General features: G+C 44.3%; 1 protein-coding gene across 4 annotated transcripts in view; it reads left to right on the forward strand.

Annotated features, from left to right (window-relative positions):
* ZDHHC1 (zinc finger DHHC-type containing 1) overlaps positions 1 to 10,121 on the forward strand; it is a 698,520-nt gene extending 688,399 nt beyond the window's left edge. For all 4 annotated transcript variants that reach the window (XM_069217653.1, XM_069217652.1, XM_069217654.1 and 1 more), the window contains one exon: positions 7,937 to 10,121. In XM_069217653.1, coding sequence (XP_069073754.1) covers positions 7,937 to 8,508 — 572 coding nt within the window. In that variant the 3' untranslated portion in view covers positions 8,509 to 10,121. The remainder of the gene's footprint in view (positions 1 to 7,936) is intronic.
* Positions 10,122 to 17,050: the final 6,929 nt, after the last annotated feature.

Consider the following 17,050-nt stretch of genomic DNA (forward strand, 5'->3'; position numbering starts at 1 on the left):
AGCTCAAGGAAGGCTGTTTCCCTGTCATCGGTCCAGTCTACTTTATTTGTGTTTGCGTGGGACTCTTTTAAGGCAGTGAGAAGTGGTGCAGTTAGGGTGGCATAATCAAATATCCACTGTCTCACATAATTGCAGAGTCCTAAAAACTTCTGCATCTGTTTAGTGGTTGTGGGCTTAGACATGTTCCTAATACTCTGTACTCTGTCTGGTGTCACCCTCGTTCCATCTTTGGATATTATCTGTTCCAAGTAGTAGACCTCTGTCTGCACGTACTGTAATTTGTTCTTATCCACTTTGTAACCTTTTTCTGCAAGCATGCAGAGGAGACCAATGGTGTCATCTCTACATATGTCTTCAGTTGCGCTGCAAACCATGATGTCGTTTACGTATTGTAAAAATGTACTTCTACACTCTACGTTTGCTAAATCCTTCTTCACTATTCTGTTAAAAACACTTGGCGATTCACAGTAGCCTTGAGGTAAACGCCGGTAGCAAAATTGAGTCTGTTTAAATGTAAAGGCGATCAAATATTGGTAATCAGGATGTAGTGGAACGCTGAAAAACGCATTCTTGAGATCGACCACTGAGAAGTAAGTGGCCTCTTTAGGGATGTTTGTTAGTATGATTCATGGGTCAGGTACCACTGGAAATTCTGGTATCACTAGATCATTAAGAGAGCGAAAATCTTGAACGATTCGCTAAGTTCCCCCCTTTGCCTTGCGTATCGGGAAGATCTGAGTATTGCACGGTGACGACCTCTCGTATATTACTCCCTGCTCCAGTAATGCTTGTATTTCTGGGAGAATACCCTCTTCTGCTTCCTTGGACAAGGGGTACTGGCGTATCCTGGGCAGAGTTGCTCCAGGCTTCAAAGTAATCTTCACAGGCTCAGCCCCTTTGATCAGCCCCACATCATATGGACCCTTGGTCCACAGTACCTCTGGGACCTTTGCCAAGTCTCTCTCATTTATGGTTGGGTCTCGCGCATGTCTGGACGCTGTTCTGTATTGTAACTGTACTCTAATATCAATGTCCATCTCAAACACAACTGTCTCAGTTTGTGGGTAATCATCAAATAGTTCTTCATCTGATATATCTCTTAATTTTACCCCAGGACCTGTGAATATTATTGAAGCCCACATCTCCTCTCTCCTGTCAGTTGCGAACAACACAGCATATGTGGATCTGATTTCAAGGGCAGATATTTCCAATATCATTTCACGTTCTTTAATAGGATCCACAGGCTCATGAGGCCTGAACAGCAGTTCTTTTGGTAACTGCACTGTTTTCCCTTGCAGCGCTGGTGTGTGCGCTATTAGGGCATACACACCGCACAAGAAAGCTTCTGTATCAACAGGAGCTGCTCTGACCTGCTGTTCCAGCTCCTCATGAGCTATGAGGGACAATATTCTGCTTGGCGTAACATCTGGTGTGTAGCATACCATTGACCCATCTTTCAGAAAGGAGATGGTCATATTCAGTTTACTCATCAAATCTCTCCCAAGAAGATTAACTGGTGACTCTGGGGAGCATAGTAGCGGTCCTTCAATTTGTTTATCTCCCACAGTCATGTTTACTGATTTGGTGAATGGAACCCTACTCACAACCCCAGAAAACCCTTGTGTGTCCACTGAGTAGCAAGAAAGTGGTAATTTCCCTTCCTTAATGCACAATTTGGTGGCCCCAGTGTCGATTAGAAACTTATAGGGGCGACCTTCTATGGCTGCCGTCACAGTGGGTTCCTCGTCTGACCTGTGGGTTACCGATAGTATTGGACACACAGTGGCTATCTGCGGGCTCTGTCATTACATGTAGTTTTGAGTTGGTGCTCCCCCAAACATTTGGGGTGTTGCTTGGAAGGGGTTGCCTCCTTGCACTATTACCCCTCCCACCTGTGCCTGTCCTCCCATTGTATTGTTAACACCTTGTGGCCCACCTTGCGGCATTGGCCCCTGAGGTGCAGCCCACTGGGCTTGGGGCCCCGGTGGGGGTCCCTGCATGGCTTGCTGTTGGGGTGCCCACTGCACTTGTTGAGGCCTCATCTGGCCCTGTGAGGTATTCCAACCTTGTGCTCTCTCATCGTTTTTCCTGGCTCTGCATTCTCGTGCAAAATGGCCCATCTTACCGCAATAATAGCATTGCTGTCCTGCTCTATAGTTTCCCTGCCTTCTCCCTTGTGTTGTCCCTTGCTCTCCTGTAATACTCCCCTGTCCTTTCTTTGTATCACTTACTGGTTGTCCCTCTGGTGTCTGCACCTGTACTGGCATGGTGATGGACATTGGTGGTGCAGTCACGAGTGCCCCTTCTGTACTTGGCTTCTTAAGTTTTTGTTGCACCAACTTCGCTGCGGCCCTTTCTGCTTGCTCTGTCCTCTCCTTGTCTTTTTCTTGTTTTCGCTTAAAATAATGTATTATGTGGGCCTGTACTTCGGGCCACGGCTTTGCCTCTATTCCCACCACTCCATCTAGATTTGCTTGAATGTCAGTGGGAAGGCCTCGCTTTAATACATTATAAAACAAAATTGCATTTCCTCCCGTATTTTCCCAGTCACATCCTACCTCCTGAACCCATCGCTCTTTCATTCTGCTGATAAATTCTGCAATATCCTCAGTCGGCTTTATACTTTCTGCCATGAGGGCTCCAATGTCTGGCCTGTCTGGGTACGTCCGTCGGAGCGCATCCCAAACATGTTGGCGGACGTTGTTAAAAAATGACCCATCAAACTGTGTATTTATCAATGTTATCTGAGGGAACCCTGCCCTTACAAATATTGTGTTAATTCATCTCCCACTAATGAGCTGAGCAGGCTTTTGACATCTCCTAAGGCTAGGATGACCCAGCAGTATGTTTTTCAAAACATCCTATCCATTTCCCTGCACCTTTAAACAATGAAGGCAGTGCTCTCTTTAAATTAAATTCTCTTTGTCCATCTGTGGCCATGGTACATATGTGGGCACTTGCCCTCCCTTAAAGATAAAGGGCAACTGAGTTATTGGTCGAGGGCTTCCTGATCTGAGGCTTAATCTTGGATCTGGTCTAGTACTACGTATCACTTGAGTTGGTTTGCCTTCAGCGTACGTTTCCCAGACTGCAAGGCATTCTTGCATGTAAGGGTAATTCCAACTTGGGTCACCCTGTCCATGTCGTATGCAATCTTCTGCAGTCGCTCAATAAAAGGGTTGAAAAGACCCTTGTTGGGGCCATGGCTTCCTTCCTTCTCTTTTAGTTCACCTCGCCAATTCATTTGAGAAGGGGTAACAATAATAACTACCCTCCTCTTGCTCTATTATCTCTATGGGTGTCAATTCTGACCTCTTTTTGAGTGTTGACGGTCTTTTTGTGACTGAGACACCTCTGGCTGTCATTACTAATTCTCGTTGAGGGCGCGGACGAAAATTGTATAACCTTGTATTAACTCCTTGCTCATGCGCACCCCTATTAAACCCATTGTCCCACTCCTCATCCTCTTCTGCCCCCGCTATGCCTTGTGAGCCTTCCGGGGGCTCCTCGTATGATGGCGTGTCTACACCTCCTCCCCCCCCCTCTTCTTCTTCTATCCAGTCCTCTGCTGCCTCTCTTAGTGTCTCTGCAGACGTGTCACCAAGCCTGAGAATAACATGCCCTGTAGTCCATTGTCCCCGAAGGGGGGTAAAGACTCCTAGATTGCTCTGCCTGTCTCACTGTGTGTTGCAATTCACTTACTAGCCTGTCTCTCCCGCCCAGCTCTGGGTCAGCTCGAGGAGCCGAAGGGACAGGAGCGGGGGTTGCCTCAGCTCCCTGTGCCTCTAACCTCTCCTCCTTAGGCTCAACCCGAACGGGATCTTGGTACCCTGCAGCTGGCAGGCTAGGGTACAACCCATAAGGTGGGGGCTCCCCTAGCGAATTTCCTGGGGACTCTGTTTGAGTTTGTGCCACTTCTTGTATTGGTGTCACTGCCTCTTCAGGCGCAGTAGATTTAGCCCTGTCTTTTTCATGACAGAACACTCGCCATAGTGATAGAATAGCTTCCCTCTTCTGTCTTTTCTTTTTCTTATATGTTGAACGAATGTAAGTTAATGTGTGTTCAGCTATGTCGTGGTCAAATGTCCCATCTTTTGGCCATGGTTGAGTGTGACCCTCGGTGCCTTTATGCCACTGTTTGCAATATTTTAGTATCCTTTTCTTATCTGAAGGGAACGTTTTCATCATATGGTCCAAAGGGGTATCCATGATCCCCATAGGACGAGTGTTTCCTATGCGTACCTCTAGCAGCGTAACTGATGTGCTGTTTTTTCCTTTTTTTCTTTTTTCTTTTTTATCCCTTGTCTGTTATCTTGTGTGTATTTTTAACTATACCACTGTCACTAACTTACAGCAGTATTGTGTAAGGTCAGTCCTACTCAGTATTACCTGACTTCACATATATTGTTGTAAGACCGTATCGGTGGACATCAGCCATGCTTATCGCTAGTCTGTGTAACACTTCTTCTATGGTGATGTCTGGGGCAGGTGAATTTATGGGGGGCCTAAGTGGATTTGTAGCTGAAGCAATGCATGTTATAATGTTGTCATGTATGTAGATGAGTATTTGTGGTGCTCGGGGATGCGTTGAGCCATTCATTATTTAAGGCTGTGAAGGTACGAATATCTGTGAGGAATGCATCAAGAAGAGCATCCAATATAAGGGGTGATTGAGTTATTATTTCAAGCCTCGGGATGTTACATGGGCATGGGGGTTGGCCGTGAGCCCACTTAGATACTAATTTTAACTCCAGTGTATCTGTTTCCTGCCACAGAGAATTATCAGCCTCACTCATAGGGATTTATTATCAACCTTTACTTGCTTTGGGATTATTTATTCGGACCTCCTGTGTTTTTATTTTCACTAATTATTTCCCATTTACGGAACGCTTTAAGGGTGCCTATTGGGATGTCAAAAATATGGCAGAGATCATGCACCCTCTCCTCTTCACTTATATCTGACTGCGTGACAACTGGTGGGGACACCTGCCATTTCTCTATAACCTGACCTTTATGATTGTAAAACACAGTACTATTTTTGTTCTCTTTTTCACTCATTACTCATGAAACGCATTCACTGGTCCCTATTGCGCCTTGCAGGTTTGCAACCAGGAGTCTGACTGTACTCAGACTCCCACTAATATCTCAGCCCTGGTCGCTTCCCCTCAAAGATGCCTTCCAGAGGTTAGTAAATCTGGGAATCTGGTGAACCGGGCGTGTGACTCAATCAGAATGAAATGTGCACACTTGTTACTCGGTCCACCTCACTTTTTCCTACTCTAACCCCCCTGTTCTAACCGGAATATCTGGTAGGCATTCCCAAATGAATGTCTCTTCCAGGGGCTGCCCCCTAGGTAATACACTACTGTCGTCCAGGGGCTGCCCCCTGGGTAATGCACTGTTGTCGTCCAGGGGCTGCCCCCTGGGTAATACACTGCTGTCATCCAGGGGCTGCCCCCTGGGTAATACAATGCTGTCTATTACACCAGTTAGTCTTCCGGTCTGACCGGGGAATCACAGTGTATTAATACCATACCATCAAAACATTGCTTTAACCCCCTGACTAGTCTTCCGGTCTAACTGGGGAATCACAATTAATTTTTTTGCATAACAACATAACATTGTATGTAAACCCCACATAAATCATGCATGCATTTTGTCATATTATAGTTGCCAAAAAGAATCATGTAATTAAAAATAATAAGGTACAAGCCCAACCTCTCTCCACCCTTTAGGACAGCAACATCTGGAATCCCCGACTGCCTGGTTGAATAGGCAGGTGTAATCTCACCTGTTTATGTTGCGCGCAGCGTTCTATTCAAGCAGTACAGACGGCTCTTCTTTCAGCTGCGTCTGGAGAAGAGAAGGAGGGCTCCTGGCTGGCTTGCCAGATGTTGGCAGGCCACGAATAAAGAACGACAGGACTCAGTTTGGCAACCAATATGAGCATTTATGAATAACGTCCGGGAGGGCAGCACAGCTCTATGTCTGAAACCACACTTGAATTTGTCAACTCAAGCAGCCCTTTTTATATGTTTTTGCCACCTTGAATGCTTCTTATCACTTGTCATGCAACTTTGATTTAAGCGCTTGTTTGGTACATTGTATCTCTACTTACGTCAGCATAAAGCCGCATTTCTCATGAGAAAGCATCTAATTACACGTTTGCAGGAAAGCGAAGGTTACATATCTGTCATGTGCACATTTACTAATAAACAGCAATACCTTTTATCTCACGTTCTAAAGGCTGTCTGTATTTCCTCCTTTTCTAACTCCAGACTTGGAAGCCCCTGTCTGTCTGGCCTCCCTCACACAGCTGCTGGCCTTCAAGCATCAATGCTTATTGTGTTCCTGTCCAGAAACTCCCTTTCCTTATGAACCTGGATTTTAAATGCGTGCCTTTCCTGTAACTATATTATCGAGTTATGATTCAAGCTTCTAGGCCTTTCTACGTGCAGCTGCATTGTGAATAACTATGCCTTTGTCTCACTTCTCTGCCCCCTGCACTGACCTTTTTACTTGGATGCCATGAGCACTCGGGCCTGTATTCCTCTCTGTGCATATACGACTCTGCATGTTTTCCTCCTAACTCATGCATTAGCAAAAATGGGCCTTCTCTTTCTATATTTTCAGTAACACAATACACATTATTTACTTAAGGAGTGAAGTCCTTTTTATTATCTAAGGTGATGTCAGATTTCGGAGTTTTGGAAATTATCTTCCCTCATTTGTTACAGGAGGAAGGAGTCCATAAGATGCCCCCTAAGAGAGCTTGTAATCATTGTGTTTAGGACCAAAGATTTAAGCACTGCTGCTGATCTCTTCATAGAAAGACCGTTTCAAAATGCATCCCTACGGTTGTTATAATTTGTTACCAGCTTGCAGGTCAACAAACGCAATTGGGTTTTAGTGCTTGCTCAGCTTAAAGGCAAAGCTGCTGCTTCGACCTTGTAGAAGGACTGATTGAGGCAGTTTGCCGAGCTACTACTCTTTTTTTGAAACAATACTGTTTGTTTGCGCACTTGAGAGAGGGTTTGTAATATAGTTTTGCCGTTCTATGCTTTCTTCTGTGATCTCTTTAGCATTGTCCCCCTAATTAAAGAGAGGTTCACTTAAGGAAACTACGAGAAAGGATTCATTAGAACTGACTTTCGGTAGCTTTTGATAAAGTTGTTTCTAATGGATAGGTATCTTTCCGGAGAATTCTTATTGCCTTCCCACTTTTGATCAATATGGATATTATTTCCCTAAATTCGATATTTGTGTATCCGTCTTTAAAGTCTGTCTGAAAGTTGTGCAAAAACTAAGCAAACTAAGCACTGGGATTTGCAGGAAGACGCATAGATATCAGAAAAACTACCACAGTTGTCATTTGTTTCTTCTGGCTGCTGTTTACTGATGTTACCTTTCTGCAGCTGGTAATCAACGGGTTTGTGAACTGTAGTGCCTTCACAGCGCTTGTAGTTGCGTTCCACAGCCTCTCAAGTGCTTTGTGGCTACTTCATGACTCCTACCTTGGGGTTCTCAATGAACGCATGAACAACTTGTCCTTCACCTTTGTTGTCGGTGATGTCCCTCTAAACCCCTCACTGAAAACAGTCTTTTTTCCATTCCTAGCTAAGTACAGTTCATTATATTGGCAGTGGTGGTGCTTCATAATACATCAGTACAAGCAGATGAAGTGTTACCAGTTAGTCATTTTGTCACACAACAACCAGCACAAATGTTTTAGCTACAGTTCATAGATCTCACGATCATTATTCTAAAATGCTCTTTAAACTGTATTTCTATTTTGTGCATAAAAAGGAATATTAGTTTATTTAAATAAATTATTGTTGCCTAAAATTAATCACTCGCTGCACATTTGTTTTTACAACTAGAAGAAACATAAAAAAAATATTTTTCTCACTTGTTCTTTTTAACTTTCTCCATACAGAATCATTGCCTGTTGCATCTCAGGGTCTCCTCCTTCCTATCTCAGCATTTCCTGCAAGATCTTTACCTTTGTTGGCACAAATCAATCATAATCCCATCCTGGCAGCAGGGCCACCAGCAGACTATCACTCTGACTCTGCTGAATCAATGGATGAGATCCCTGTTGCCCAGACCTGTCTTGGTAGTGCTGAAGTGTCCAGTTACAGCCGCAAAGGCCATCACTACTCTAAGAGCAGTTTGGGAAACTCTCAAAAGAACATGGTTCCAGCAAGGCAAAGCAGAGGTGAGCATTCCAAGAATTCTCCACAGCAATACTCAAAAAGGAAGAGTTTTCTTCGATCCCTGGACAGACAACAAATGTTTGAACTTTCCCCACAGATGCCCTCTGTCTTTGTAAGTAAAAGTAGTGCACAGTTGGTTAACCCTAATCTCAGCTCGAAACTAAGCCCAAGGGAAGCACTCTCTGGACATCACAAAAGGAAATGGCCTCATGCTAGCCACAATGGACCGAATGGACCTACCGTTGTCAGAAGTGATTATTCAGATGTGGACAACCATATCACAATGGCCTAAATCATACTACTCAAAGTAAGACTATTAAAACATCTAAACGCCCCTCTGTGACAAAGGATTCGCTTCTTAATGAAAACATTAGAAGAATGTGTCTTCAGTTCATTTGTTTTTTTTTAAGAACCTTTAAGTCAAGATCTATATGGGAGACTAATGTCTTGGAACAAAAACCCCACATTCACAATGAGTAAAACGCTGAGAAACCTGTTGCCTTTCGAGTTCTTGAATGACAACCAGGCTGTTTTCTTCCTTTTAAAGGCTGTAGCTCATGCCTCAGTCATGCAAGTGAAGAAGCAGATGTGAAAGTTACATTCTACAAGGTTTGCATGTATTTGGTGTGGACATTGGCACAAAGACTAGGAAAATTGATGGCATATGGAAAGCACTGAGTAGTTCAGAACTATTTTATGTTACTACTACATAGCCAAAATCTAAATCCTTAAAAAAAATATGTTTGAGGGCTAAACGTATGACTATTTTGCAGTACTGTGTCTCACACCCGTAACACTGTGACTTGCCATAACACAGGATACAATTTGTTGGATTAAAGTGTGCTGTACAAGAAACACTTTTTTTAAGTGGCTCACGTGCATTCTTATGGAATTCTTCAGGGGTGTTTCCTGAAAGATAGGGCAATTACCACAAGCACTGCTACCACGTCATTAAACTCCAGGGCTAGGACCATTACCCAGAAACCTGAAAATTGTCTAGCAGTATTCTTTAAGACTTGTTGAGGATTGGTTGAAACTAGCTTGTTATCCTCAAGCAATTAAGAATAAGATGCTGCATAAATTGATTTTTCGCAAAACTTGTAGTTCATCACCTTCTGTTTGGAAGAAGAAATATCATCAGCCTTGCAACGGTTTTGAGAGAAAACCTCACTTCATTGTCTGAACTCAGGAACATTCCATGGTGCAAGAAAAAGACTTTTGCTCGACCCACCTTATGGTACCTAATCCCAGCTTTGCTCTGGCTTAATATTCTCTCTGAATTATAAGGCTGGGCATCTTGCACACGGGCGCACCGTGCTTTGAACAGTTGTATTCTAGGTAGGATTAGTCTTGTTTCGATATTAGCTGCTTAGCTTCCCCATACATAATTCTGGGGCCCGGGTAACAGACTTCAGTTTCCAGCTACATCGTGTAGGATCCCAGATATCTATGTAGAGTTTGTTTGATAAATACATCATTACATTTAAATACATCTTATTTCACAATGTCAATATTGTCATGTTTTACAGAGCACTTGCAGTGCTGTTTCCCAACAGATGTTTTACAAAGCATTGGAGTGCTGTTCTCTGACAAAACTGACTAACACTATGTTGTCACTGACCAACACTATAAATTCAGAATAAGTTGGGAAGGTCATAACCCCTACATTTTGTACTACACAAATATACTGAATCTGTTATTTTATCTTTTTGTAATATTTTCTCCATTTTCTTATTACAAGGTACGTCTTAACTTCTTCCACATAGCTAATGTCTTGTAATTTGTATTTGTTTGTGTGCTGTTTGTAGAAAAAGACTGACATTAGTTGGCATGCGTGGCATTCCAATATCTATCATTATAATAAATGTGTTTTTACCTTCTTCCTTCCAATGGAGGTGCGCTAGAGATTGTTTATGTATTTTTGTTCACAGCCACTGTCTCTGAGTTTTGCCTGACAAAGGGATAAGAATGTTAAAACAAGCACAGTAGTTGGTGGTAGTAGAGAGCACAGTTAGCAACCTTTTAATTCAGGTTCAAGCAATTTGGCTTGGTCCATATTATGTGCACTTTTGCAGCGGAGTGAAAATGCAGCCACTCCATTTTGGAGGTTTTTTTTTTTTGTTACATGCATAACACTAAGCACAGTAGATCAATTTATTCTCAAGGTTGGATCCACCTTCCTCGTTTGAAAGTGGAGCAATGCGAGTTACTTGGTCATCTAAACAAGCAGCACAAACAGTGCAACATCATTTTATTAATGTTTCTGTACTGCAACCGTCTGTTTAGTATATCCCATACGTAGTTTGAATCAAAAATTAGTTTCTCCATGTGCTAACATGCAAGTAAACAACGTGGTTTTACTTCATTTTGTTGTGCAAAACACAATATCTTCCTCAGTTATCCTTGTTGACATGGACTCTCTTCTTCATAACCAGATAAACTGTGGGAACCTAGGAAAATACCTCATTATTTAGGTGTCAGTTGTTAAATTGTTATAAATATTTTTTTTTTAAATTGGTCCAGCATCTTACCACGTTGTAATATGATAAATAACCTTTGTTGTCCCACACATTAAATGAGCAAGCAATTAGACAGCCCCAGTGTGTAATAAACCAGACAAAACTATATTGCTTTATTAATATGAATGCTCCCATGCTATTGTTGGTCATCTTATGCAAGAGTTTGGCCTACCTTATTATTTGCTGCAAAACCGACAAAGGCTACAAGATCATTACTCCTTTGTTGCATTTATTTTGAGTAATAAATGCCTCAGGGATTTTATAACCAGGGACCTAATTTGCTCAAGTAGACTGTTGTGGTAACATCTTTACTTGCCAACCCAAAAAACAGCATATCAGCTCAGTTCTGCTGAGACCCCATTGCTCCCAATTGATGAGCCAAGATTTATGCTCTAGTCACGATCTTTGCAATTTTAATCAAGACAATGTGGCACACTGTAAAACTAGATTGAACTGCTACACTCCATCTGGGGTGCTGAGATGTCAAAATGCTGACTTGCATGAGTTTCGTCAACTTAAATGGTGGCACTGCCTCCTCCCTAATTTTGCAAAAGTGAGACGGTGCAGTGCAGTTAAAGAACAGATCTTAAATCCTACTGTTTTAAACGTTTTTCTTTTTTTTTACTTGTTGCTTAGCCTGCCTCTTGGTACCCAAGTGTGTCAGCGCCCCATAAATAATTTCTTCACTTTTAAAAATCTAGAGCATGGCCTATTTATTAACCGGTTTACCTGGTTGTCTTCAGCTAGCTATACTTACCTCTGCTCTGATGTGTTAATGGTTGATTTTATATACTTTTCCACAATATCTGCTTCTTGACTACAGTTTAGAAGTAAAACAAATGATGAGAGTCAGAAATCCCAGCTTGAAACCCTCTGGCAAAATAAATAGAATATACATATCTTAGAGGAAGACGTAGACCTGAGATCAGATCATCTTCTTGAGAGGTACGCAGCCACAAGTGCTTGGGAAATCTTAACCAACAATAGCACAGCATGTTAGTACATGTATGTGCTGTTCGTGGCTTTGTTCATTAATTTGGCAAAACCTTCGTAATGTCTGGAAATTTCAAGAAAAATTACTTTCCATCACAGTAATAAAGTTTCTTTCCTGGTACAACTTGTTTTGCTACTTTGTGCAGTTTGTTTTACGACTTGCATTTTACATTGCCACTTGTGTTCCCTATGTTTCGATTCCAGCTTTGGCATTGACACTAGAATTACCTACCAAAGAAGCACATGTACTCGTATACCATTTTGCCATACTTTCATACATAAGCACTTTGATACAAGGTGCCATGAATCGAATCACTGTAAAAAACAAAACAAAAAAAACTGTTTTTTTTTTTTTTACTTGTAGGGAAACAGTCACTTTTCTTCAAAACAAAATTACAAATAAGCACAACAGGTTTGACAAACCACAATGTAGCGTGCATTTTTTATTTACCTCTGAAGTGTCCATTCTTTTTACCAACACACTACTAGAAATGTTGTTACCAAATAGACATACTCATTTTATCAACTGTCAAAAGCTGGAAGATACAGGGTTGGCTTTAGGGAATTCATATACTTGACATCCAGCAGAGAACATACTTGCTCACCAGGTTTTATTTACAGACTATATACGTTTATGTTATGTTAAATTTACATGTAAAGAGCACATTCAACAACATTTTATGGTGATGTGTGAAGCAATGCTTGCAACTTTGTGGGTGAGTAGATAGGGTACTAGCTATTTAAAAGAGACACATTTTTAAGATTTTCTTCATTTCAAATGATTGGCAAATTTTTTAAGAATTAGATGATGCCAGTTCCAGTGTCGAGTTGCTTGAATGCTGATTGCAGATTTAACTTTTTGAAATGTGTAATAAGGATTTAATACTGGAACGTCAGCATGTCCGAACAACTATTTCTAAGCTTCAAAGTGGTGGTGAAATATTCAGGGTTTCTGATCTGTACCCAGTATAGAGGGGCAGAACTGGAATAATTTGGTTGTGCAAGCAATAGCCTAGAATTTCAGATGTTGCATTTGGATCTGTGACATTTTGAGAAATCTTGATCTCCAGCAGTCAGCTAGACACAATTTCCATAATCTAGTATGCATTGCATAAAGGCATTGGCTTAAGTGGTGGGAGAAATAAAAGGAGATTCAACTATGTGATAAGGGAAACTGTATTTCTGATGGATACAAACTACCTGTGGATTCCTCACCTAATGAATTTGTCCTTGCGCCAGCATCTGACGGAAAGTCTTCTTCCTAACTCTCCACGTCGACGAGGACGTCACAATTGCACGCCTCCACGCGACTCCGTCTGACGTCACCGTGCCAATAAGAGGTCCTCGCCGGCGTGCTGACGTCAGTTCCCTTTTTTCCGTGCCTTCGGCGCTAACGTTTTTTTCCTGGCTCGTTGGATAGTGTGTAGCTTTTATAGTTACAATGTCTCCCCCGAGAAAATCAGGTTTCAAGCCTTGTAATGAATGTGGCGGTCAGATGACGGTCACTGATCCGCATGGGGACTGCCTTTGGTGTTTTAGCTCTGAGCACGATGTTGAAGGGTGTGAATCGTGCCAGAGCATGAACCCTAAGGCACTAAAAGAAAGAGAGGCCAAGCTTTTGTTAGCGAAGACTAAGAGGAAGGGCCATAAGAGGGCTTTATCTCACGCTTCTTCCAAGAGGCACAAGAAGCGGCGGTGTCATGACTCACGGTGCCGTCATGACTCACGGCGCCGATCGACACGGAGCTGGTCGAGGTCTCCATCTGCTAGACATCGAAGTAATTGGGAGGTGAGCCCTACTGTGACTCCGCAGCCCCAGAGCCCAGAAGTATCAGTCTATGAGGTGGCTCCTCATAGCCCTCAGTTTTCCAGTCTATCGCCTATCGCCCCTGCTGGTACACAGGCGGGTCACACGGGGCCATTAGCATTTTCACTGGGCTCCCCGGCTCCATATAAGATGAGGCCGTTTATGCCGTTTTGCCTGGTTGAGGGTGCCGAGATACTTCCCCAGAATGGGACATTTCATCTCCAGGGGAGTTTACGGAGGGGGCAGTGTCATTCCATTCGGTCATTAGAAAGACAGCGGACTATTTAGAAATGCCTTTATCTGCAGCAGAGGTGAAGACAAATCTGCTAACTGAGGTGCTGCATCCCTCTACATCCTCGGCTGATCCTTTGCTGCCCTTCAACGAGGCATTGTTGAAGCCTATTATGGACTTGTGGAGGAAACTAGTTTTGTCTCCGGCTGTGAATAGAGCTGTAGCAAGGAGGCATAGGGGAGCACCCTGGGATCCTGGGTTCCTTTCACGGCATCCAACCCCGGAGAGTTTAGTGGTTCAAGCATCTTGCTCCACAAAGTCTGCTCCTGGTTCGTTCCCTGTAGCCCAGTCTGATAGAGAGTCCAAACGAATGGAACAGTCTTCAAAAAATATCTTTTCGTCTTGCATTATGGCGCTCAAGGCTGCAAACGCTACCGGTGTGCTGGGCTGGTATGTCCATGACCTTATGGACTCAGCCAAGGCTATGGTCGGGGATCTGCCGCATGATGCACAGAGGCCTTTTGGAAACTCTTTTCAGACGCACAGGCTGCGGCGCAGCAGATTATACAATCTGGCCTTGATACAACAGACTCAGTTGCCAGGGCAATGGGGACATCTGTTGCTACAAGGAGGCACGCTTGGCTGAGGTCCTCCGAATTCTCCTCGGATGTACAGACCTCCTTACTTGACTTGCCCTTTGATGGTGAAAGGCTGTTTGTGGAGAAAGCAGACTGTGCCCTTGAATGTTTTAAGGAGCGCCGGGCTACAGCAAAGTCCTTAGGCTTACAGGCTACCCCTGCTGCCCCTTATAGGTCTTTTTGCAGGTTCAGAGGGTTTGGTCGTGGGGCAGTTTTTCGGAGGCCCCAGTACTCGGCCCAACAACCTGCCAATCCATCCTATCGATCCTTTAGAGGGTGAGAGAGGGCTAGAGCTAGAGGGGTAGCCCACCAGCACCCTTCATCGTCATCCTCTTCCTCTAGTGGACAACAGCAGGGGAAGCAGCCCTAGTTTTCCCCACTTTATCGAACATGCCTCTCCTGTAGGGGGAAGGCTTTGTCTTTTTTCTCCGCGAGTGGGAGTTGATAACAACAGAGTCCTGGGTGTTGAATATTGTGGAAAAAGGATATGCTCTCCCCTTTCAGGAGTTCCCTCCTCCCTCCCCCCCCCCGTCCCTCGTTTTGTTCAGAAGACCATCTCCTGTTGTTGCAACAGGAGGTTCTGGTCATGTTATCAAAGGGTGCGGTAGAGTTGGTTCCAGAGCAGGAAAGGGGTCAGGGTTGTTAATCAAGATATTTCCTGATCCCCAAGAAGGGCGGTCACCTGAGACCGATCCTAGACCTGAGGATTTTGAATGGGTTCCTCAAGCAGGAGAAATTCAAAATGCTGACTCTAGTGCAGGTACTTATGGCGTTGAACAAAGAGGATTGATGGTGTCTGTCGACTTGCAGGATGCGTACTTTCATATCCCTATACTCAAGTCGCACAGGAAGTATCTCCGGTTTGTGGTGGGGTCGCAACACTACCAGTTTGCGGTCCTTCTGTTTATGCTTACTTCAGCACCTCGAGTCTTCACAAAGGTGATGGCGGTGGTTGCAGCACATGTCAGGCGGAAGGGAATAGCTGTATTCCCCTACCTGGACAATTGGTTGGTCAAAGCCAAGTCTCCAGAGCTGGTGCTGCATCACCTGCACGTGACAACCCAGTTGTTGTTTTTTCTGGGGTTTTCGGTAAATGTGCCCAAGTTTCACCTGGAGCCCTCTCAATGCCTCCTGTTCATAGGGGCAGTACTAGACACAACATGTTATCGGGCCTACCCTCCGCCTCAGCGGATTCGGGACATTCAGGCACTGATTCCAATGTTTCGAAATAGAGCAGTTATTCCAGTCCTCAAGGTCTTACGCCTGCTTGGTCTGTTTGCTTCTTGCATTCTGTTGGTCACTCATGCGTGCTGGCATATGAGGGCTCTTAAGTGGTGCCTCCGCAGGCAGTGGTTTCAGCACAAAGGAGATCTCGAGGATTCAATAAGGATCTCCAGGGACACTGCAGCGGATCTCCAGTGGTGGGCAGTGGACGGCAACCTTTCCCAAGGAGGGCTGTTCTCACTACCACCTCCAGTGGCCACAGTTGTTACGGATGCCTCCACTTTTGGGTGGGGTGCTCATCTGGGGGATCTGGAGATCAAGGGTTATTGGTCTCCGGTGGAACAGATGTTTCATATCAATCTGTTGGAACTGCGGGCGATAAGTCTGGCTCTCAAGGCCTTCCTCCCTTCCCTTTGCGGTCAGTCGGTTCAAGTCCTCACGGTAACACTACTGCGATGTGGTACGTAAACAAGCAGGGAGGAGTAGGGTCGTACCTTCTCTGCAGAGAAGCTCTGTGGCTCTGGTCCTGGGCTCAGGACCATCAGATTTGCTTGATAGCAAATCATTTGGCCAGGGTTCTGAATGTACGTGCGGACAGTCTCAGTCGGCAGATCACGAGTGGCGTCTCCATTCAGACCTGGTCCGGTACATCTTCGGAATGTGGGGATCTCCGCAGGTAGATCTATTCGCCACTCGGGAGAACGTGTACTGCCCGTCGTTCTGCAGTCTCCAGTATCTGATGCAAGGAGCGTTGGGGGACGCGTTTCAAATACCCTGGGACGGCCAGTTGCTTTACGCGTTCCCCCCATACTCTTGATTCCTCGGGTCCTGAGGAAGATTCGCCAAGACAGGGCCCAAGTCATCTTGGTGGCACCGGACTGGCCAAGAAGGGTGTGGTACACAGACCTTCTGCAACTCTCAAAGTGCCATCCACTCCGTCTCCTGCTCAGGGCAGACCTCCTCTCGCAGTCGCAGGGGCAGGTTCTACACCCCCACCTCCAGAGCCTGCACCTTCATGCCTGGAGATTGAACGGGCAACCTGAGTTCCTTTTCTCTCCCACCGGATGTAGTGGATGTTATTCTGTCGTCCAGGCGACACTCCACTAAATCCATTTATGCTGGTACCTGGGCTAAATTTGTGATTTGGTGTGGAGAGAAACAGAAAGATCCCTTGAATGCCCACCTTTCAGATGTTTTGTTATTTGCGCTTGCTTTAGCAAAGAAAGGCTGTTCAGTGGCTGCAGTTAAAGGTTATTTGGCTGCTCTATCTGCTATTCTTTGCCTCCCGGACCAGCCCTCTTTATTTAAATCACCGATTGTAAATAGATCTATTAAGGGTTGCTTAATAAGTTTCCTCCCACACCCTTTCATATGCCTCAGTGGGATTTAAATCTTGTTTTAACATTTCTGATGGGTTTACC

Source organism: Pleurodeles waltl, chromosome 12 (assembly GCF_031143425.1).
Source record: "Pleurodeles waltl isolate 20211129_DDA chromosome 12, aPleWal1.hap1.20221129, whole genome shotgun sequence".
Taxonomy (NCBI): Eukaryota; Metazoa; Chordata; class Amphibia; order Caudata; family Salamandridae; genus Pleurodeles; species Pleurodeles waltl.